The following is a 22,788-nucleotide window of genomic DNA, read 5'->3' as shown; positions in this document are numbered from 1 at the left end:
GTATACAGAATCAGAAGATACTCCCCCGTGGCTTTTTTTTTGCTTTTTGATTTGTTTGCTTCCCCCACCCTTTTTTCCCTTTCATTCTTTTTCTTTCTCTTTTTCTTCTTTTTTTTTTCTTCCTTTTTTCTTTTTCTCTTTTCTTTCCTTCTTTCTCTTTTTCTCCTTTTCCCAATACAACTTCTTTTTGGCCATTCTGCACTGAGCAAAATGACTAGAAGGAAAACCTCACCTCAAAAGAAAGAATCAGAAACAGTCCTCTCTCCCAGAGTTACAAAATCTGGATTACAATTCAATGTCAGAAAGCCAATTCAGAAGCACTATCATACAGCTACTAGAAAAAAGCATAAAGGACTCAAGAGACTTCATGACTGCAGAATTTAGATCCAATCAGGCAGAAATTAAAAATCAATTGAATGAGATGCAATCCAAACTAGAAGTCTAACGACAAGGGTTAACAAGGTGGAAGAACGAGTGAGTGACATAGAAGACAAGTTGATGGCAAAGAGGGAAACTGAGGAAAAAAGAGACAGACAATTAAAAGACCATGAGGTTAGATTAAGGGAAATAAACGACAGCCTGAGGAAGAAAAAGCTACATTTAATTGGGGTTCCCGAGGGGGCCGAAAGGGACAGAGGGCCAGAATATGTATTTGAACATATCATAGCTGAAAACTTTCCTAATCTGGGAAGGGAAACAGGCATTCAGATCCAGGAAATAGAGATTCCCCCCCCCCAAAAAATCAATAAAAACCATTCAACACCTCGACATCTAATAGTGAAGCTTGCAAATTCCAAAGATAAAGAGAAGATCCTTAAAGCAGCAAGAGACAAGAAATCCCTGACTTTTATGGGGAGGAGTATTAGGGTAACAGCAGACCTCTCCACAGAGACCTGGCAGGCCAGAAAGGGCTGGCAGGATATATTCAGGGTCCTAAATGAGAAGAACATGCAACCAAGAATACTTTATCCAGCAAGGCTCTCATTCAAAATGGAAGGAGAGATAAAGAGCTTCCAAGACAGGCAGGAACTGAAAGAATATGTGACCTCCAAACCAGCTCTGCAAGAAATTTTAAGGGGGACTCTTAAAATCCCTTTAAGAAGAAGTTCAGTGCAACAATCCACAAAAACAAGGACTGAATAGATATCATGATGACACTAAACTCATATCTGTCAATAGTAACTCTTAACGTGAACGGGCTTAATGACCCCATCAACAGGCGCAGGGTTTCAGACTGGATAAAAAAGCAGGACCCATCTATTTGCTGTCTACAAGAGACTCATTTTAGACAGAAGGACACCTACAACCTGAAAATAAAAGGTTGGAGAACCATTTACCATTCAAATGGTCCTCAAAAGAAAGCAGGGGTAGCCATCCTTATATCAGATAAACTAAAATTTATCCCGAAGACTGTAGTGAGGGATGAAGAGGGACACTATCTCATACTTAAAGGATCTATCCAACAAGAGGACTTAACAATCCTCAATATATATGCCCCGAATGTGGGAGCTGCCAAATATTTAAACCAATTAATAACCAAAGTGAAGAAATACTTAGATAATACACTTATACTTGTTGACTTCAATCTAGCTCTTTCTATACTCGATAGGTCTTCTAAGCACAACATCTCCAAAGAAATGAGAGCTTTAAATGATACACTGGACCAGATGGATTTCACAGATATCTACAGAACTTTACATCCAAACTCAACTGAATACACATTCTTCTCAAGTGCACGTGGAGCTTTCTCCAGAGTAGACCACATACTGGGTCACAAATCGGGTCTGAACCGATACCAAAAGATTGGGATCGTCCCCTGCATATTCTCAGATCATAATGCCTTGAAATTAGAACTAAATCACAACAAGAAGTTTGGAAGGACCTCAAACACGTGGAGGTTAAGGACCATCCTGCTAAAAGATGAAAGGGTCAACCAGGAAATTAAGGAAGAATTAAAAAGATTCATGGAAACTAATGAGAATGAAGATACAACTGTTCAAAATCTTTGGGATGCAGCAAAAGCAGTCCTAAGGGGGAAATACATCGCAATACAAGCATCCATTCAAAAACTGGAAAGAACTCAAATACAAAAGCTAACCTTACACATAAAGGAGCTAGAGAAAAAACAGCAGATGGACCCCACGCCCAGCAGAAGAAGAGAGTTAATTAAAATTCGAGCAGAACTCAAGGAAATCGAGACCAGAAGAACTGTGGAACAGATCAACAGAACCAGGAGTTGGTTCTTTGAAAGAATTAATAAGATAGATAAACCATTAGCCAACCTTATTAAAAAGAAGAGAGAGGAGACTCAAATTAATAAAATCATGAATGAGAAAGGAGAGATCACTACCAACACCAAGGAAATACAAACGATTTTAAAAACATATTATGAACAGCTATACGCCAATAAATTAGGCAATCTAGAAGAAATGGACGCATTCCAGGAAAGCCACAAACTACCAAAACTGGAACAGGAAGAAATAGAAAACCTGAACAGGCCAATAACCAGGGAGGAAATTGAAGCAGTCATCAAAAACCTCCCAAGACACAAGAGTCCAGGGCCAGATGGCTTCCCAGGGGAATTCTATCAAACATTTAAAGAAGAAATCATACCTATACTACTAAAGCTGTTTGGAAAGATAGAAAGAGATGGAGTACTTCCAAATTCGTTCTATGAGGCCAGCATCACCTTAATTCCAAAACCAGACAAAGACCCCACCAAAAAGGAGAATTACAGACCAATATCCCTGATGAACATGGATGCAAAAATTCTCAACAAGATAGTAGCCAATAGGATCCAACAACACATTAAGAAAATTATTCACCATGACCAAGTAGGATTTATCCCTGGGACACAAGGCTGGTTCAACACTCGTAAAACAATCAATGTGATTCATCATATCAGCAAGAGAAAAACCAAGAACCATATGATCCTCTCATTAGATGCAGAGAAAGCATTTGACAAAATACAGCATCCATTCCTGATCAAAACTCTTCAGAGTGTAGGGATAGAGGGAACTTTCTTCGACATCTTAAAAGCCATCTACGAAAAGCTCACAGCAAATATCATTCTCAATGGGGAAGCACTGGGAGCCTTTCCCCTAAGATCAGGAACAAGAGAGGGATGTCCACTCTCACCACTGCTATTCAACATAGTATTGGAAGTCTTAGCCTCAGCAATCAGACAACAAAAAGACAGTAAAGGCATTCAAATTGTCAAAGAAGTCAAACTCTCCCTCTTCGCCGATGACATGATACTTTACATAGAAAACCCAAAAGCCTCCACCCCAAGATTGCTAGAACTTATACAGCAATTTGGTAGCGTGGCAGGATACAAAATCAATGCCCAGAAGTCAGTGGCATTTCTATACACTAACAATGAGACTGAAGAAAGAGAAATTAAGGAGTCAATCCCATTTACAATTACACCCAAAAGCATAAGATACCTAGGAATAAACCTAACCAAAGAGGTAAAGGATCTATACCCTAAAAACTATAGAACACTTCTGAAAGAAATTGAGGAAGACACAAAGAGATGGAAAAATATTCCATGCTCATGGATTGGCAGAATTAATATTGTGAAAATATCAATGTTACCCAGGGCAATTTACATGTTTAATGCAATCCCTATCAAAATACCATGGACTTTCTTCAGAGAGTTAGAACAAATTATTTTAAGATTTGTGTGGAATCAGAAAAGACCCCGAATAGCCAGGGGAGTTTTAAAAAAGAAAACCATATCTGGGGGCATCACAATGCCAGATTTCAGGTTGTACTACAAAGCTGTGGTCATCAAGACAGTGTGGTACTCGGGATCCCTGGGTGGCGCAGTGGTTTAGCGCCTGCCTTTGGCCCAGGGCGCGATCCTGGAGACCCGGGATCGAATCCCACGTCAGGCTCCCGGTGCATGGAGCCTGCTTCTCCCTCTGCCTGTGTCTCTGCCTCTCTCTCTCTCTCTCTGTGACTATCATAAATAAATAAAAATTAAAAAAAAAAAAAAAAAAAAAAAAAAAGACAGTGTGGTACTGGCACAAAAACAGACACATAGATCAATGGAACAGAATAGAGAACCCAGAAGTGGACCCTGAACTTTATGGTCAACTAATATTCGATAAAGGAGGAAAGACTATCCATTGGAAGAAAGACAGTCTCTTCAATAAATGGTGCTGGGAAAATTGGACATCCACATGCAGAAGAATGAAACTAGACCATTCTCTTACACCATACACAAAGATAAACTCAAAATGGATGAAAGATCTAAATGTGAGACAAGATTCCATCAAAATCCTAGAGGAGAACACAGGCAACACCCTTCTTGAACTTGGCCACAAGAACCATCCACGAAGGCAAAAGAAACAAAAGCAAAAATGAACTATTGGGACTTCATCAAGATAAGAAGCTTTTGCACAGCAAAGGATACAGTCAACAAAACTAAAAGACAACCTACAGAATGGGAGAAGATATTTGCAAATGACGTATCAGATAAGGGCTGGTTTCCAAGATCTATAAAGAACTTCTTAAACTCAACACCAAAGAAACAAACAATCCAATAATTGGGCAAAAGACACGAAGAGAAATCTCACAGAGGAAGACATAGACATGGCCAACAAGCACATGAGAAAATGCTCTGCATCACTTGCCATCAGGGAAATACAAATCAAAACCACGATGAGATACCACCTCACACCAGTGAGAATGGGGAAAATTAACAAGGCAGGAAACAACAAATGTTGGAGAGGATGTGGAGAAAAGGGAACCCTCTTACACTGTTGGTGGGAATGTGAACTGGTGCAGCCACTCTGGAAAACCGTGTGGAGGTTCCTCAAAGAGTTAAAAATAGATCTGCCCTACGACCCAGCAATTGCACTGTTGGGGATTCACCCCAAAGATTCAGATGCAATGAAACGCCGGGACACCTGCACCCCAATGTTTATAGCAGGAATGTCCACAATAGCCAAACTGTGGAAGGAGCCTCGGTGTCCATCAAAAGAGGAATGGATAAAGAAGATGTGGTTTATGTATACAATGGAATATTCCTCAGCCATTAGAAACGACAAATACGGGATCCCTGGGTGGCACAGCGGTTTGGCGCCTGCCTTTGGCCCAGGGCGCGATCCTGGAGACCCGGGATCGAGTCCCACGTCGGGCTCCCGGTGCATGGAGCCTGCTTCTCCCTCTGCCTGTGTCTCTGCCTCTCTCTCTCTCTCTGTGACTATCATAAATAAATTAAAAAAAAAAAAAGATTGAAAAAAAAAAAAAAGAAACGACAAATACCCACCATTTGCTTCAACGTGAATGGAACTGGAGGGTATTATGCTGAGTGAAGTAAGTCAATCGGAGAAGGACAAACAGTGTATGTTCTCATTCATTTGGGGAATATAAATAATAGTGAAAGGGAATATAAGGGAAGGGAGAAGAAATGTGTGGGAAATATCAGAAAGGGAGACAGAACATAAAGACTCCTAACTCTGGGAAACGAACTAGGGGTGGTGGAAGGGGAGGAGGGCGGGGGGTGGGGATGAGTGGGTGACGGGCACTGAGGGGGACACTTGACGGGATGAGCACTGGTTGTTATTCTGTATGTTGGTAAGTTGAACACCAATAAAAAATTATTTTATTAAAAAAAATAAAAATAAAAAAATAAAACTTAAAAAAAATAAAGAAGAGTTAATACCTATTCTCAAAGTATCCAAAAAAAAAAAAAAAAGAAGAAGAGAAAGGAAAACTTCCAAATACATTCTATGACACATTACCCAGATACCAAAACCAGACAAAGACACCACAAAAAAAGAAAATTACAATATATCCCAGGTGAACAAAGATGCAAAAATCCTCAACAAAATATTAGCAAACCACATACAACAACACATTAAAAAAATAATTCACCATGATCAGGTGGGATTTATTCTACAAGAGTAATTCAATATTAGCCAATCAATCAATGTCATATATCACACCTACAAAATAAAGGACAAAAATCATATGATCATCTCAATAGAGCAGAAAGAGCACTTGACAATATTCAACATTCATTCATGGTAAAAAAAAAAAGAAAAAAAAGCTCTCAACAAAATGGGGTTAGAGGGAATATACCTCAACACAATAAAGGCCTTATATAAAAAAAACCCACAGCTAACATCACACTCAATGGTGAAAAACTGAGAGCTTTCCCTCTAAGGTCAGTAACAAGAGAAGGATGTCAGTTCTCACCACTTTTTTAAAAAAAGTAATGAATTAATTTGAGAGAGAGAGAACAAGCACAGGCTAGAGGGTGGATGAAGAGAGAGAGACAATCTCAAGCAGACGCCCTGCTCAGCTTAGAGCTTGACAGGGCTTGAAATGACCTGAGCCAGAGTTGGATGCTTAACTGACTGACACACCTAGGCACCTCCACTCTCATTACTTTTATTCAACATAGTACTGGAAGTCCTCTCCACAGCAATCAGACAAGAAATAAGAGTCATCCATATTGGTAAAGAAGTTAAACTGTCACAATTTGCAGACAGCATGATACTATACACAGAAAACCCTAATGACTCAACCAAAAAATATACTAGAAGTAATAAATGAATTCAGAAAAGTGGCAGTGTACAAAATTCATACACAGAAATCAGTAGCATTTCTATATATTAACAAGGTCACAGAAATTTTAAAAACCACCACCATTACAATTGCACCAAAAATAAAATAAATAAAATAAAATACCCAGGAATAAACTTGACCAAAGAGGTGAAAGACCTGTACTCTGAAAACTATAAAACACTGATGAAAAAAAATGAAGATGACACAAATGGGAAGATAGTCCTGGTTCATGTATTAAAAGAATAATGCCAAAATATCCATAGTACCCAAAGCAATTTACGGATTCAAAGTAATCCCTACCAAAATACCAATAGCACTTTCTACTAAACTACAACGATCAACGCTAATATTTGTATGCGGTGGCAGGGTGGGGGTGGGGGTGCACCTGGGTGGTTCAGTCAGTTAAGCATCTGCCTTCGGCTCAGGTCATGATCAGAGTCCTGGGATTAAGCCCTAAATCGGGCTCCCTGCACAGCAAGGAGTCTGCTTCTCCCTCTGCTTCTCCTCTTCCCCCTCATCCCCACTTGTGCTCTCTTGCACTCTCTCAAGGGAATAAACAAAATCTTATAAAACAAAATAAAATTTGTATGGAACCACAGAAGATACCAAATAGCCAAAGCAATCCTGACAACAAAGCATGAACTTGGAACTATCAAGATTCCGTATAAGATTCCGTATCTCAAGATATACTATAAAGCAGGAGAGATCAAAACATTATGGTACAGGCACAAAAATAGACAAATGGATTAATGGAACAGAACAGAGACTCCAGAAATAAACCCATATTAATATGGTCAATTAATCTATGATAAAGGAAGAATATACAATAGGGGGGATGCCTGGGTGGCTCAGTGATTGAGCGTCTGCCTTTGGCTTGGGTTGTGATTCTGGGGTCCTGGGATCCAGTCCTGCATCCAGCTTCCTACAGGGAGCCTACTTCTCCCTCTGCCTGTGTCTCTGCCTCTTTCTCTGTCTCTCATGAATAAATACATAAGATCTTAAAATATATATATATGTGTGTGTGTGTGTGTGTGTGTGTGTGTGTCTTGAGACAAGGAAAACAAAAGCAAAAATAAACTGCTGGGACTACATCATAATAAAAAGTTTTAGCATAGCAATGGGAACCATGAACAAAACGAAAAGACGACCTACTGAATGGGAGAAGATATTTACAATTGATTTATTTTATAAGGGGTTAATATCCAAAAAATATAAAGAACTTATCTAACTCAACATCAAAAAAAGTCTGATTTAGAAATGGGCAGATGACCTGAATAGACATTTTTCTTTTCTTTTTTTTTTTTTTAAGGATTTTATTGATTTATTCATGAGAGACACAGAGACAGAGAGAGGCAGAGACACAGGCAGAGGGAGAAGCAGACTCCATGCATGGAGCCCGACGCGGGACTGGATCCCCAGTCACCAGGATCACACCCAGAGCTGAAGGCGGTGCTAAACTGCTGGGCCACCGGGGCTGCCCTGAATAGACATTTTTCTGAAGAAAACATATGGATGACCAATAATACCTGAAAAGATACTGCTCAACATAACTAATGAACAGAGAAATGCTCATTATAACCACAATGGGATATCACTCACAGTTGTCAGAATGGCTAAAATAAAAAGACAAGAAACAAGTATTGGCAAGGACGCAGAGTAAAAAGGAAACCTCCTGTACTATTGGTGGGAATATAAATTAGTACAGCCACTCTGGAAAACAGTATGGAGGTTCCTTGAAAAAGTAAAACCAGGGACGCCTGAGTGGCTCAGTGCTTGATTATCTGCCTTTGGCTCAGAGTTTGATCCTGGGGCCCTGGGATCGAGTCCTGCATTGGACTCCCTGTGAGGAGCCTGCTTCTCCCTCTGCCTTTGTCTCTGCCTCTCTTTCTGTGTCTCTCATGAATAAATAAAATCTTCAACAAAAAAACAGATAAGAAAAATTAAAAATAGAACTACTCTATGATCCAGTAATTCCACTACTTGGCATTTACGAAGGAACACAAAAATACTAACTTGAAAAGATGTATGTACCCTAATGTTTACTGCAGCATTATTTACAATAACCAAGACATGGAAGCAACCTAAATACCCATCAGTAGTTGGAATGGATAAGGAGAGTTGGGTATATATATATATATATATATATATACACACACACACACACACACACCATGGAATATTATGCAACCATAAAATATGAGGTCGGGTCATTTGAGACAACACAATGGACCTAGAAGGTATTATGCTAAGTAAATCAGAGAAAGGCAAATTCCATGATTCCACATATAAATGGCATCTAAAAAACAAGTAAACAAAAAGTAGAATCAACACTATAAATCCAGAGAACTGATAGGTGCCAGAGAGGCAGAAGATGGGGTGGGGGTGGGGTGTATAGGCAAAACAGGGGAAGAGAAGAGGGAGGTACAGGCTTCCAGTTACGGAATAACTAAGTGACTGGAATAAAAAGAGCATAAGGAATACAATCCATGATGTTGTAAAAGTGATGCAATAGGAGAGATGCAGGAACATAGCAAAATGTATAAACTTTTCAAATCACTAAGTTGTACACTTGAAACTTATCTAACATTGTGTCAACTATGCTCCAAACTTATGGGGCTCCTGGCTGGCTCAGTTCCAGCTGTGAGTTGGGGCCTCACAGTGAGTGAGTGTAGAGATTGTTTAAAAATGAAATCTCCAGGGCACCCTGGGGGGGGGGGGTCTCAGCGGTTTAGCGCCACCTTCCGGCCGGGGTGTGATCCTGGAGACCCGAGACCCAGTCCCACATCAGGCTCCCTGCATGGAGACTGCCTCCCTCTCTCTTTCTGTGTCTCATGAATAAATAAAATCTTAAAAAAAAAAAAAAAAAAAGAAAAAAAATCTCTTTAAAAAAAAAAAAAGCCTCAGAGGAAGATGCAACATGGACTCCAGTAGGAAAATAGCAATTATGAGGAAAAGTTAAAATCCTGATTTTTAAAATATGCCACACTGGAAGAAATATGGGCTACATAAAAAAAAAAAAACAAAAAAAAAACATTAAACTGGTAAAAACTGCAAACACTATAACATTTAACTCTAAGAAGTTTAAAAAGTATATAACATTCTTAGGAGATACAGAAAAACAACAAATATACGAATCCTTGGATACATCATTCATATGGTTTCCTAGCTGTCCTACGATTGTAACTAATTGAAAAGTCATACATTAAAATAAGAAAATGGGGATCCCTGGGTGGCGCAGCGGTTTGGCGCCTGCCTTTGGCCCAGGGCGTGATCCTGGAGAAATAAGAAAATGGGCAGTCTGGGTGGCTCAGCGGTTTAGTGTTTGCCTTGGGCCCAGGTCATGACCCCCATCCGGCTCCCTGCATGGAGCCTGCTTCTCCCTCTGCCTGGGTCTCTGCCTCTTTCTGTGTCTCTCATGAATAAATAAAACAAGTAGAAAATTGATGGATAAAATGCTAACTAGCTGTTGTCCGCTGCATGTAGTTTCATAATTCTGAAACTGCTCAGTGACTCTGAGACCTATGTAAGTAGCTAAGTAGCAGGAGATGGATTTTTAAAGCATCATGGTGTAAGATCCTCATGTTTGAAATTCCAAACGAAAAGAACAATTCCTTACAGGTTAAGAAAGTAGGCTGGCATTTTAAAACACACTCTAAAAAAAGTTTTCCCTTTTAGCTGAGATTTAAGAAAGGTGATCCTATATATTTAATATTTTACATCATACGGGAGGTAGGAGACAATTTTTAAAGTGACATTGTAAAAAAAAAAAAAGTGAGACTGTGAGGTTGATTAGCCAAGACCTTTTACAGTAGCGGTAAAGCTGAAATACAGTCACAATGCTTCGGGGAGGGAGGGGAAAAAAAATCCCCTGTGATTTAGAACAGTCTTTTTTTTTTCCTCTTTCCTTTTTTTCTGTAAAGGAGGAAAACAACAAATATATGATTCACACGGTCACTGTCAACTCCGACCCTGTGGCAGGAAAGCTGTGTTTCAAGAAACCTTTCCGTAAGGGCACTGAAATTTGAATTTTGTATCGTTTTCACGTGTTAGTAAATATGCCCCCGGGAATTTTTTTTTTTTTCAATCCCAAACCCTTACAAACAGAAAAACTATTCTCCGCTTGGGCCCCCGGAGGGGGAGCTCAGCGGTGGAGCTTCTGCCTTCGCCTCAGGGCGTGACCCCGGGGTCACGGGATCGAGTCCCACGTCAGGCTCCCTGCATGGAGCCGGCTTCTCCCTCTAAGATCTTAAAAAAAAAACAAAACAAAAAACACCTCTTCTGAGCTTGAGGGGCCACACCAGGCTTAGTAGAACAGTATAAACATCAACCCCCTGGCAGGAAATAGAACAAAAGAAACTTCTGGATCGAAAAGGGTGTTGACCGTAAATCACGAGGGCGGGGCGAGGTCTCCCAGGCGGCTGGGCCCTCACGGGCGCCTCAGGACCGCGCGGCGCGCGTGGACGAGCAGAGCGGGGACTAGGCCGCAGGCTCGCCGCCGCGCAGCCCCGAGCCCCGCCGGCCGTCCCGGGAAGCAAACCTCCGCCGCGAGGATGGAGCCGGCGCCCACGGAGCCTCGACGACGCAGGGACGCAGCCACGAAGCCACCGCGGCGGAATCCGACGGCCTCGGGCCCCGGGGGTGGGGGCAAAGGGCGCGCTCGGGGCCACGGCGGCCGCGGGAAGCACCTGAGCAGCAGGGTCAGGCGGGCCTCGGGACGCGCTGCCTGGGCGCCGGCGCCCTGCGGGGGCTCGTCGTCCCCGCCTTCCCCGCCTCCCGCGCCGCAGTCCGCGGGCTCGCCGGCCGCCTGCTCTCCCGGCCGCCGCTCCATTCTGACCGGCGCCAAGAGAAACCGCCGGCCGACTCGAGTTTCCCGCCACCGAGTCGTGGCCCGGAAAGCCTTCCCGCCTCACCCCGCCCCTTCCGGTCTCCGGCCCGCCCCTTCCGCCCCGGCCCTGGTCGCCGTGGTTACTCCTCCCATCCTGACGACCACTGTAAGACTTGAGGTTTTAAGCTTCGGCTGCAGCCGTTGGGGACGCTCCGCGGCTCCCGGGAACCGCCTGGAGGGAAAACTCGGACAAATATGGTCGTTCGTGCCCGGCGCTGGGACCGGGCCCCTGCGGGGCGGCGGGTGTTTTGAGCCATGTTGGCGGCCTTGGGCCCCGGTGTGCCGGGCGGGTGGCCTGGAGCAGCCGCTGGAGCCGAGCTCGCAACGCCCACCCGGGATTGGCGACGTCGCCGTCGGCGAGACTCGCACTCGCAGCCGAGCCCCAGGCGTCAGCTTGTCGACTGTGTCCCAGTGAAGCTTTATTTCAGGTGAGTGGTGAGCGGGTCATAGAGAAAATGCAGGACGTGTAAATCCCCGATTGTAGGTTTTCATGAAGGGCCGTCGCTCCGGCTTCGCAGCCACCGCCCGGGAACTGAGAGCTCGGACCCGCGGAGCCGCCTCCCCCTTCAGGGCCGGCTTCCCGAGTTCTGCTCGGCCGCCTCGCGAGTGCGCGCCCCCCTTCCTTCCTCTTCGGGATCTGGGTAACCCGCTCCCTTCCAAAGACGCGGACGTAAATAAGGCGATAGGCTCGCCATTCCGATCCCCGAGCCCCGAGCCCCTGCGGAAAAAAATGGGGTTTCATTGTTTTGCACAAAAACGGCAATGCTAATTTTTAATTTTATCCTGGATGTCTTCCAATCTCTCACATCCATCTCATCCTTTTAAGCAGTTGCCGGTCAGGTGTCCAAGGCCAAATTTGGGACCGAGACAACGTAGTTCTCCATCTGGGCAGGAATCAGTCATGGGCTGGGCTGCTTAAAAGGGACTGCTGGGTGGCTGGGACTAAGAGCACGGTAATGTAGAGAACTGACGGGTCACTGTTGGACGCCTGAAACTAATAGAACACTTAATTATCCTGGAGCTTAAAAAAAAAAAAGATTGATACATGCCTCTCCCAAGTTTTTATTGTGATTTTTATTTGTAACAAAAGCCTAGGTGATGTTCATCCTGCTGTTTGGGGAAGACACTTGAGAACCACTGAGGTAATAGATTATAGTGATTCAAAAAAAAAAAAAAAAAAAAATCCAGGGACGCCTGGGTGGGCTCAGCCGTTGAGTGTCTGCCTTCAGCCCAGGGCCTCATCCTGGAGTCCCGGGATCCAGTCCGGCATCCGGCTCTCTGCATGGAGCCTGCTTCTCCCTCTGCCTGTGTCTCTGCCTCTCTCTCATGAATAAATAAAATCTTTTTTAAAAAAAACCTCTAATGTGGATTATACCACATTAATAACCCTAATCACATCATAAGCTGAAAAAGTAAATGAATTTCCACAGCCTTGCCAATTAACAATTAACAGAAGTAGAAAAAGTCCTAAGATACAAAGACTACTTAAAGCCTAACAACAAAATTATTAAATGATAAGAACACTTAAGCTGGAACAATATGGGGTCTATTACGATTATGTTTAAGATTCTAATACAAGTGAATACTGTAAACATTGGGAGGAAAATTTTTTAGACTTAAGGCCTAGAAAAACTCCATTAAAAACAAATCCGGCTATTGTCAGCTGGATAAAAAAACTACAACTAGCAATACAAATAGAAGTGGGAAATAGGTCCTATTCACAATAGTGACAAAACCCTCACAAACCCAGGAATAAACTTGACAAGAAAAGATCAGCAATTATGAGATTCTCAATGGGTAAATTTTAGAATTTCAGATGTTTACAGTTTTGGGATGGAGTTGACTTTAGGACTGATAATCCGAAAGCAATTACAGAAAAAAATAAGATTTGATCACAAAAAACTTAAAAGTGTCTGCATGGCAAAAGAGCAAATGACAAAAAGGGGAAAACTTACATATTGGGAAGTAGTCAACAAAAATTTATTCAACTAGTCATCAGAATTATAAGTTACAACAGCCAACAAGATAATTTTTTTGCCAAATTCACGGAAATGGAGAATCATTACCTTCAGCTCTGGCATGGACGCAGAGAAATCCAGCGCTTTTGTACATTGCTGAGGGCACTGAAAAGTCACCTGGCAGTACCAGCCAAAACCTAGCACACACAGAACCTGGAGAACCCAGCGTACAGAAAGGAAAGTATGTTATTTAATGAAAAATACTTCTGTCTGTAGGAGCAAAGAGGAAAAGCAATGTGAAGGTCACCAGCAGAATGATGGAATACGCTGCAGCACATCCGTATGATGGAATGGAATGCCCAAGTCCAGGCAAGGCCTCTACATGTTAAAAGAAATTGCTTTTGTAGAGAATGATTCCATTTCTTAGAAATTCCTCTAACAATTTAGATGCATGTCTGTGTTTATAAAAGGCATGAAGGATACATCCCAAACTGTTGGTACCTTCTGATGGATGAGATTGAGCTGTAGGAGTGGGGGGTAAGGAGTAAGTTAACTTTTTTAGATACTTCTGTATGTTTTGAGGATCCACTTTTATTTGATCAATAAAATGAAAAAGTAAAGTAGGATTAGAATATAAAGTTCTTATTTTTCCAAGTGAAAAAATTGGTACTAGCTACAATTGATAATTTAAGAAATAGTGGTAGAGGTAGAAGTAAAAACTACCTAAGAGTTATGGCTACCACCCAGAAGAAACCGAAAACGGGGATTTTAGGGATTAAGTGGCAGACTTTTAAGCAGAACGAGGCTACATATTCTCCAAGATGATTTGGCTTATGAGCAGTATGCCCTACAGAAGGGCTTTAAATGCCTTCATGACCATAGTAATCCATATTAAGAAAGCAAAGCCAGATACGTAAAACAGCAACCACACAAATAACAATTACGTATGTGAGTTGGGTCCCGACAAACTGAAAAGCACTTCTTATACTCCCCATCAGACCTTTAACACAACTTTTAGGTTATCCTCAAGTAGAAAAGTAGCCACATTCAAATGAGTTAAGGTGTAAGAAGTTAAAAAGGACCACAAGCTTTATTAAAAGTAAAGGTAACATATAATATATACAGATGGCACATGGTGCCAATTTTATTTGCAGATATTACAATACTCCAATGCATGTTTACAAGTTACACCTTTGCCACAGCCTTGGCTAAATCTTGAACTAGTGCAGAATTTAGCTGTGCCAGAGTGCTGATCTTAGCATGCTTAGAGGCGGCATACTTGTTCTTGATAGTCTGGAAGAGAAAAGCATAGTAATTAATGAAGTGAAAGAGGAAAACACTGTAAGATCCAATGGTGCAGATATTCACTGAAAACATCAACTACTTAAAAATAAGCTATGCCTTGGGGCCTCTGGATGGCTCAGTTTAGGCCATGATCTCAGGGTTGTGAGACTGAGCCCTGCACTGGGGTACGTGCTGGGCATGAAGCTTGTTGAAGATTCTCTCTTCCATAAAATAAGATGAAATCAGAGAGGGAGACAAACCATGAGAAACTCCTAACTATAGGAAACAAATTGAGTTCTGAAGGGGAGAGGGAGGGAGTAACTGGGTGATGGAAATTAATTAAGCAAGGCACATGATGTAACTGATGTTACATACAACTGATGAATCACTGAACTCTACCTCTGAATGTTAATTAAAGTAAAATTTTTAAAAATTCTGTCCCCCTGCAGCCACCCCCTCCCATCTCTCTCTCTCTAAAAGAAATTTGAAAAGGAAGAAAAATAAGCCTTGCATTTGCAGATATGAAGTCTTAAGTATTTTCACTCCCCACCACCTCCCACCTTCACCGCAACATCCTATGGTGCCCCCAACTTACCATGTGCTTTGTAAGCCCACGATTCACCATGACTATATTCTTAGCCAGGTGTTGCATAACATTTAGAAGGGATTCTTCAGTGTAGGACAGATAATGCTGTAGAGTTGGTGTCTAGGGCAACAAAAGTTAATGTTAGAAATGCTCAACAATGTTTTTCATACAATTTCTGTATATTAAAAGAGTAGGAAGAGATTCCATAGGACTGACTATAATTGAAATTTACGATAAACTTAAGATGCTTTCTTCCTCAGGTACTCTTTTTTCATGCTTTCTCTAGGATCCTGTGCTTAAATCTATTCTACACATATGCTCAAATTCTTTGACGCCAACTTCCTCATGCATAGTTCCACTCCTAGAGCCTAGGATAGCACGGGGCACATAGGAGAAATACTTGGTGAATCAAGGATTATGAATAAACTTTTAGCATATCATTTGCTCCAAGTGTCTTTATCTGTAGAGAAGGATAAAGTTAGGTGATTAAGTGGGAGTATCCTACAAACACACAGCAAACAAGATACAATTTTTAATCATTCTCTCAGTAGATGCCCTATTTTTAGAAGCCATTTGAATCGTCCTTGAATGAAAACAGTCTGGTATTCATGCCAAACATCACTTACAATATAAAAGCTTAGGGTAACCAAGGTCTGTGGTACAGAGCTTACCCATTCACCATTATCGAGAATTTTCAGCGCTAAGCAAAAAGCTCCTGCTGCAATCTGAGAAGGAGGAAAGTGTACCATATCGTAGTCCAACATAGATAGCTCCATCAGGTATTTGGCCAAAGTATGTTGCTCAACATCAACCTGAAATAAAAGCCACAGCTCTCTGAACTGCTGCAGAGAATTCTGTAATTGGCAATAACCAATATGCCCATTAACTGTAATTACAAATGTTTGTCTATAAACTCTCAAACGCAACTGCCCATGGAAGGCCTTAATAAAAATATTAATATGTAGCCTGATTGGAAACAAACAATATCTTTGTCTACACATCTCATGCATTCTTTTTTAAGTCAGTTCAATGAGATCTGCTTGATTCGCAGTATTTCGTGATGTACCATACCAAAGGTTACCAAAGAAGTATGTACCTCTCCAATCTTAGATGCTCTCCGAAGGAAATGCAGGGGTAGAGGGCGGCCCAGACCAAAATTTAAAGATCTTAGAATCTTCATTTCCATCTGTCTGATTTGGTGTTTAGTGTAAGTATTGTCAGTCACAAAGGCAAAGTCACCAATTTCTGGAGGGTACATTTCCTCATATTTGCTTGCAATAAACATGGCAGTGACACCAACCAGCTGCAGCATCTTCTTGGGCACACAGTTATTCTGCAGTGGGAATTCCAACGGGATGAATAACTAATACGTACTCGAAAAAGGAGACAACAGAGCTATGAAGGGGACATGGAAAAACACTCTCACAGCACAATCTTAATTAATGACACTCTATCCAAGACAGATGTTAACTGAAAAAATCTGTTTCTTAGAATTCTGCTAGGACCCTGGAAGGGAGAACCCTCAATTACTGAATTATGCTCACCTGCATGAACCGATCAATAATGGAAACAGTCATGTACATGGTCTCCTGCAGTAACCTGAATTTCATTTGAACCTGTACTAGCCAGTCAATTAGGATGGCTCTCATGTTTCCAGTGACTTCACGACCCAGTAGGTATTTTGGTTTGACTGCTTGTTCTTCCTGCAAAAGAATGATTATCCTTTAGAAGTAAGACTTCATGTGACATTTCTGACCACAAATAGTAGTCACCACAGAATAGTAATTCAGAGTTCAGAATCTCCAACAGTCCTCAACTTAATTACTCATATGGTCACTACAAATAGCTGTCACTGTGTTAGAAAGCAAACATTAAATATGACAGTTTGACTTACTATGTTCAACCTACCATCACTGCTACCTGCCCACATTCCCACTTCATCACAAAGGTATCATGCTATCATCTCAGATCTTTTTACTTATGACTCAAACCCAAAATCTGAGCTGTATGAAGTAGAGAAAATGAACAGCAGCTACTTTCCAATCCATTGGAAATCCTGCTCTAGGAATTAAACCCCCAAAATGCCATAGAGAAAAAGACTGAACCAGCAAGGATCAGCACATATGTCTCCTAAGCCCATTCAGCCTAAGTTAGAATTCTAAAAAGAATGGAGAAAAAAAAAATAAAAAGAGGCAGATAAAGGGACACCTGGGTAGCTCAGTAGTTGAGCATCTGCCTTTGGCTCAGGACGTGACCTCAGGGTCCTGGAATCGAGTCCCACATCAGGCTCCCTGCATGGAGCCTACTTCTCCCTATGCCTACATCTCTGCCTCTCTGTGTCTTTCATGAATACATAAATAAATCTAAGAACTGGTAAAACAAAAAAAAAAACAAACTACAGCCATAATGACAGATAAAGATATCCTTGGTTTGGTTACTGACTTTTGATGTTTGGTACTCAGTGAATGGAATTTGGAAGTGGGATCTACTATTAAGAAATGCTGCTCACACCCTGCTTGAATCATTGTAGACTGTGAGTGGAAAGTGTCTTAAGAGGGCAGCCCCGGTGGCGCAGTGGTTTAGCACCACCTGCAGCCCAGGGCGTGATCCTGGAGACCGTGGACAGAGTCTCTGCCTCTCTCTCTCTCTCTCTCTCTCTCTCTCTCTCTGCATCTCTATGAATAAATAAAAATCTTTAATATATATATATATATATAAAAAAACAATGTCTTAAGGGTCAAATGCAGTTCAAAAAAAAAGATTCTAAAAATAATACAGACCTCAAGTTGTCTCAGATAAGCATAAATATCTTTCACGTATTCACTACAAAGGTTTGGATCAGCTCCATCTTCTGCATCTACATCATTCACTGCAAGAATTACATCAGAGAAAGCCTGACACAGATATTCTTCTGCAGGAGCACATCCAGATGTTTCCATCGGGCTTGGAGAGGGAGTATCAACCTTAAAACAAAGAGATCTTTTGAAATAATAGCAAAGAGGAGCATACAATCCAGGAATGAAGGCCCAATTACTGGAACTAACTCAGAAGACCAACTGCTAAAGAGACATATTATCATTCATGATTCATTTCTTAAAGGAAACATCTTCTTTTCACATGTATTCAATTTATCCTTAGTCCTTAGTCACAAAAAACAAAAGCCAAAACAGACTGAGCCAATTTTAAGTGAGCAGAACCTAAACCCTAATGAGTAAAACAGAGAAAAATCAAACAAAATCACATTCTAGACTTTCCTCTGAAGGGAATGACTAAATAAATAATCTCTATCAGTGTCATACGAAGTCAATCCAAATGAATGACCGTCTTTAGTCTTTATTTTATTTTATTTTATTTTTTGTCTTTAGTCTTTAATATCAAATCAAGGACTGCTTCTCACTGCCCAGGAAAACACAAGTTCTGTCCTGACTACTAAGGATTAACTGAGTTCGTTCGTTGTTACTATTAGCTATTTCCCTCAAGCTCCAGTTCTCTCTTTGCTCAAACATTTATCGAGCATTTTCTTCCAGTTAAGCTCTGTGCTAGGCACTGCCTTTATAGTGTTCTCAAAGGGGTTTAAATCTAGACGAGAAAAGTAATGAAGTGAGGAGATTGATTCTAAGAACAAGGGTGAGGGAAGTTAGGGAAAGTTTCAAGATTTCATGCTTGAGCCGCTTTGCCAGATGAAAAGGTACAAGAGAGCGAAAAGCCTTTTTCAGCAAGTGGGAAAGCAAAGAAACAGTATGGGACCTTCAAGGAAACCTCACATAGAGTTTGGTATGGCCAATCAAAAGACTGTGCGTGCTACAGGTTTCATGTGCTATGTCCAGAATGTCAATACTAAAGCAATATCCTTGGGGATCCCTGGGTGGCTTAATGGTTTAGCGCCTGCCTTTGGCTGAGGGCGTGATCCTGGAGTCCCGGGATCGAGTCCCACATCAGGCTCCCTGCATGGAGCCTGCTTCTCCCTCTGCCTGTGTCTCTGCCCCCCCCTCCCCCGTCTGTCTCTCATGAATAAATAATAAATAAAATCTTAAAAAAAATAAATAAAAAATAAAGCAATATCCTCCAATCTCCGACTCTTAGATATAAGGAACTAGGCTGAATGACTTTTATAGATCATTTTCTCAACTGGCTTAAACTATTTGATTCTTAATTTAAAGATGTAGGGCAGGGATCCCTGGGTGGCGCAGCGGTTTGGCGCCTGCCTTTGGCCCAGGGCGTGATCCTGGAGACCCGGGATCGAGTCCCTTATTGGGCTCCCGGTGCATGGAGCCTGCTTCTCCCTCTGCCTGTGTCTCTGCCTCTCTCTCTCTATCATAATAAAAAAAAATTTAAAAAATTTAAGAAAGTGTCTTATTAAAAAAAAAATAAAATAAAAAAAATAAAGATGTAGGGCAGCTCGGGTAGGCTCAATGGTTTAGCACCACCTTTAGCCCAGGGTGTGATCCTGGAGACTCAGGATCGAGTCCCATGTCGGGCTCCCTGCATGGAGCCTGCTTCTCCCTCTGCTTGTGTTTCTGCCTCTCTCTCTCTCTCTGTGTGTCTCTCATGAAGAAATAAATAAAATCTTTAAATAAATAAATAAATAAATATAAAGATGTAATGGTCTTTATTAAGTGATTCATGAAGTGGGTATCATCCCACCTAGCAAGTAGAGTTGCTCCTTAACTACATTTTAAAAATTAGAGTCTGGGTGGCTCAGGTCATGATCCTGGGGTCCAGATCTGGGTCCAGCCCCCACATAGGGCTTCCTGTTCAGTCTACTTTTCCCTCTGCCTCTCACCTTGCTCATGCTCACTTTCTCTCACTCTCTCAAATAAAATAAGGAAAAATAAAAACTAGAGCTTCATTAAATACAGTTCATTATAATTTCAGCAAAAGAACCCTTTCAATCCCTGGGTGACTCAGCGGTTTAGTGCTTGCCTTCGGCCCAGGGCCTGATCCTGGAGACCTGGGATCGAGTCCCACATCGGGCTCCCTGCATGGAGCCTGCTTCTCCCTCTGCCTGTCTCTGCCTCTTTCTCTCTCCCTGGGTCTCTCATGAATAAAGAAAAAAAAATCTTAAAAAAAAAAAAGCCCCTTCTAGGTGCCCTGTTTCTCCTTCCCAGGATTGGACACATTTCCCTAACTGGTATTCAAGAAGTTCTTAGTTTTTGAGGCTGTTAACTCACCTACTCTCTGAAAAGCTACATCTTTTTTCCGCTTAACACCTTTATATATCCCAGTGTTACAGGCTTATTAATTCAGTGGCCACATTAGAGAGGGAAAGGATTCAAGATAATCTGTTTCAGTCAATAAATTCTAGTCAGATGGCTTGAACTAAAGACAGTCAAACTTTTGGTTCATGCACCTATCACTCAATACCATTAATAGCAGGGAGGGGGCAGTGTACAAAATGATGAAGAGCCTAGGTTCTGAAGCCAGATGGCCATCATGGGTGCCATAGATTAGACGTGTGACTCCTTGAAAAGTTACATAAATACCTCTCTAAGCCATTATCTAAAAAGTAGAGGTAGTAATACAAGAGTCCATGTAAAGATTATGTCAGTTAAAAGCACTTCCAGCGCAGAGCAGAGACTGCTGAGCACTCTATGCTACTAGCATTACCACTTGTTCAAATGTTACTCCATGTGCTGAGAGGACAACCAACCAACACATGGAGAAAGGCAAAGTAAGTTTACCAAAATAGGCTCGGGCGAAAGTTTTTCTTCTTTAACCGGCTCAGGTTCCAGCTCTGGTTCCGGGACAGGGACAGGCTCAGGTGCCTTCTCTAGAGGCTTTGGTATTTTTTTAGCAATGACTTTTCCAGGAACCGCAGTTTTTGCTTCCTATGGGTGGAAGGGAGAAAATGAGAAAATGACATGTTTTTCCATCAAGGGTTCCGGCGGTAAGGTGGACCCTCACAGAGAGGCTGGGTCAGCAAGACAATTACCTTTTTCAGAGGCAGTTTGGCCTTGTGGTTGTTCACTGACTTTGTTACCAATGTCTCCCAGAGCAGTTCTTGGCCTCAGGCCGGGCTTGGAGGCTGCAGCAGAGGCCAGAGGCACCCGCTTTGCCCCTGCCATACCGATCTTCGCCTTGTTTTCAACATTCACTTTTGTGTTCTGAAAGAAACAAAACCCCCTTTTTGAGAACTGGCCCAGCCAGGTTAGAGTTAAGTCAAGGGTTGGTTAGTTAAGTTGCGGGGGGGGGACGGACGACGACACTGACTCGGAGGAAAAGCTGGCGGTAAAAAATGGGTTCTCAAGGGAAACCAGGGCTCCAGGATCTACGCTTGGGCTGTGACAAGCCCCCCTGGTCACCTATCTATTAAGGGGCTGCCTGTTGAGTCCCCGGGGAACCTAAAATATCGCCAATTTACATTTGAAAGGAAATCTGAAAAGCCTCCCAAGGCAGGCACCTTCTCTCCGGGAAGCAGGGTTAGGCGGCGGGTGGGTGGGGGCCCACTCAGGGGCGCGCTACCACTTTTTAAAAATATGTATTATTTATTGATCCATGAGAGAGGCAGAGACCCAGGCAGGCGGGAAGCAGGCGCCCTGCGGGGAGCCCGACGCGGGACTAGATCCCGGGACCCGGGGCCACGCCCTGGGCCGAGGCGGACGCCTAACCGCTGAGCCCCCAGGTGCCCCCTTTCTACCGCATTTTTACCAGAGGTTTCCCGTCGACCCTCCTCCGCCCTCCCCTCGCGCCAAGCCTGTATCCGGGCCGGCCCAGCCCAGCCCTCCGCTCCCGTCGCTCCCGTCGCTCCCCACCGTGCCCGGACCCACCGAGGCCCCCATCCTCCTCCCCGAATCGCCGCCCTAGTGCCCGGGGGGGATGGGGGGGCTCGGGCAGGGCGGAGCAGGGCCGCGGCCGCCCGCAGCAGCTCACCCTGGTGACCCGGAGCGCCATGGCCGCGTCTTCACGGGGGGAGAGGAGAGCGCGGGAGCCGCCGACGAGCCGGGAGCCGGGAGCCGGGAGCCGGGAGCCGGGAGCCGAGAGCCGAGGCCTGCGGGTCAACAGCCGTTCCTCCGCAGCACGCCGGGAGGAGCCCGGCCGCCTCGGGTTTAAACCCCGCGCTGCTGCCCCCTCATTGGCCGGTTCGTGGCACTCGCTCGCTTCCCATTGGCCGCTGCCGGTTCCTCCGCGAACGCGTTTCCTGGGCGACCCCGCGGGGACGTTCGCGAGGAGGCGGGGCCTCGGCGGGGCGGGGCTTCGGGTGGGCGGGGCTTCGGGCGGGGCGGCCGCGCGGCCACCTGGAGGGGCGCTGCAGGTGCACCTGCGCGGGGCTCGGCCGCCTGGGGCCCTCGCCGTGGGCTGCTGTCCTGCGAAGGAGAGTGACGGCCGCGCGGCCCGACGTGGAGAATCTGAGGAGCAGTGCTACGTATTTTTTTTTAAGAGTTTACTTTTTTTTTTTTTTTTTTAAGAGTTTACTTATTTATTCATGAAAGGCACGGAGGGAGGCAGAGACCCCCCTGCAGGGAGCCGGACGCGGGACTCGATCCCGGGACCCC

General features: G+C 43.3%; 2 protein-coding genes across 2 annotated transcripts in view; both read right to left on the bottom strand.

Annotated features, from left to right (window-relative positions):
* Positions 1-11,425, bottom strand: part of CENPH (centromere protein H) — a 31,183-nt gene extending 19,758 nt beyond the window's left edge. The window contains exon 1 of the mRNA XM_038530773.1: positions 11,268-11,425. Within this exon, the coding sequence (XP_038386701.1) occupies positions 11,268-11,410 (143 nt within the window). The 5' untranslated portion in view covers positions 11,411-11,425. The remainder of the gene's footprint in view (positions 1-11,267) is intronic.
* A 3,056-nt stretch (positions 11,426-14,481) lies between these two features.
* Positions 14,482-22,322, bottom strand: CCNB1 (cyclin B1). Its single transcript, XM_038530772.1, is given in 10 exon segments — positions 14,482-14,718; positions 15,305-15,415; positions 15,967-16,107; positions 16,392-16,628; positions 16,840-16,998; positions 18,076-18,258; positions 20,977-21,123; positions 21,228-21,248; positions 21,250-21,399; positions 22,166-22,322. Coding segments are annotated over 10 exon segments (1,278 nt in total). The 5' UTR covers positions 22,187-22,322; the 3' UTR covers positions 14,482-14,610.
* Between the last annotated feature and the right edge of the window lie 466 nt (positions 22,323-22,788).

The sequence above is a fragment of the Canis lupus genome, chromosome 2, assembly GCF_011100685.1.
Source record: "Canis lupus familiaris isolate Mischka breed German Shepherd chromosome 2, alternate assembly UU_Cfam_GSD_1.0, whole genome shotgun sequence".
In the NCBI taxonomy this organism is placed as follows: domain Eukaryota; kingdom Metazoa; phylum Chordata; class Mammalia; order Carnivora; family Canidae; genus Canis; species Canis lupus.
This window is presented reverse-complemented; position numbering and strand designations above follow the sequence as displayed.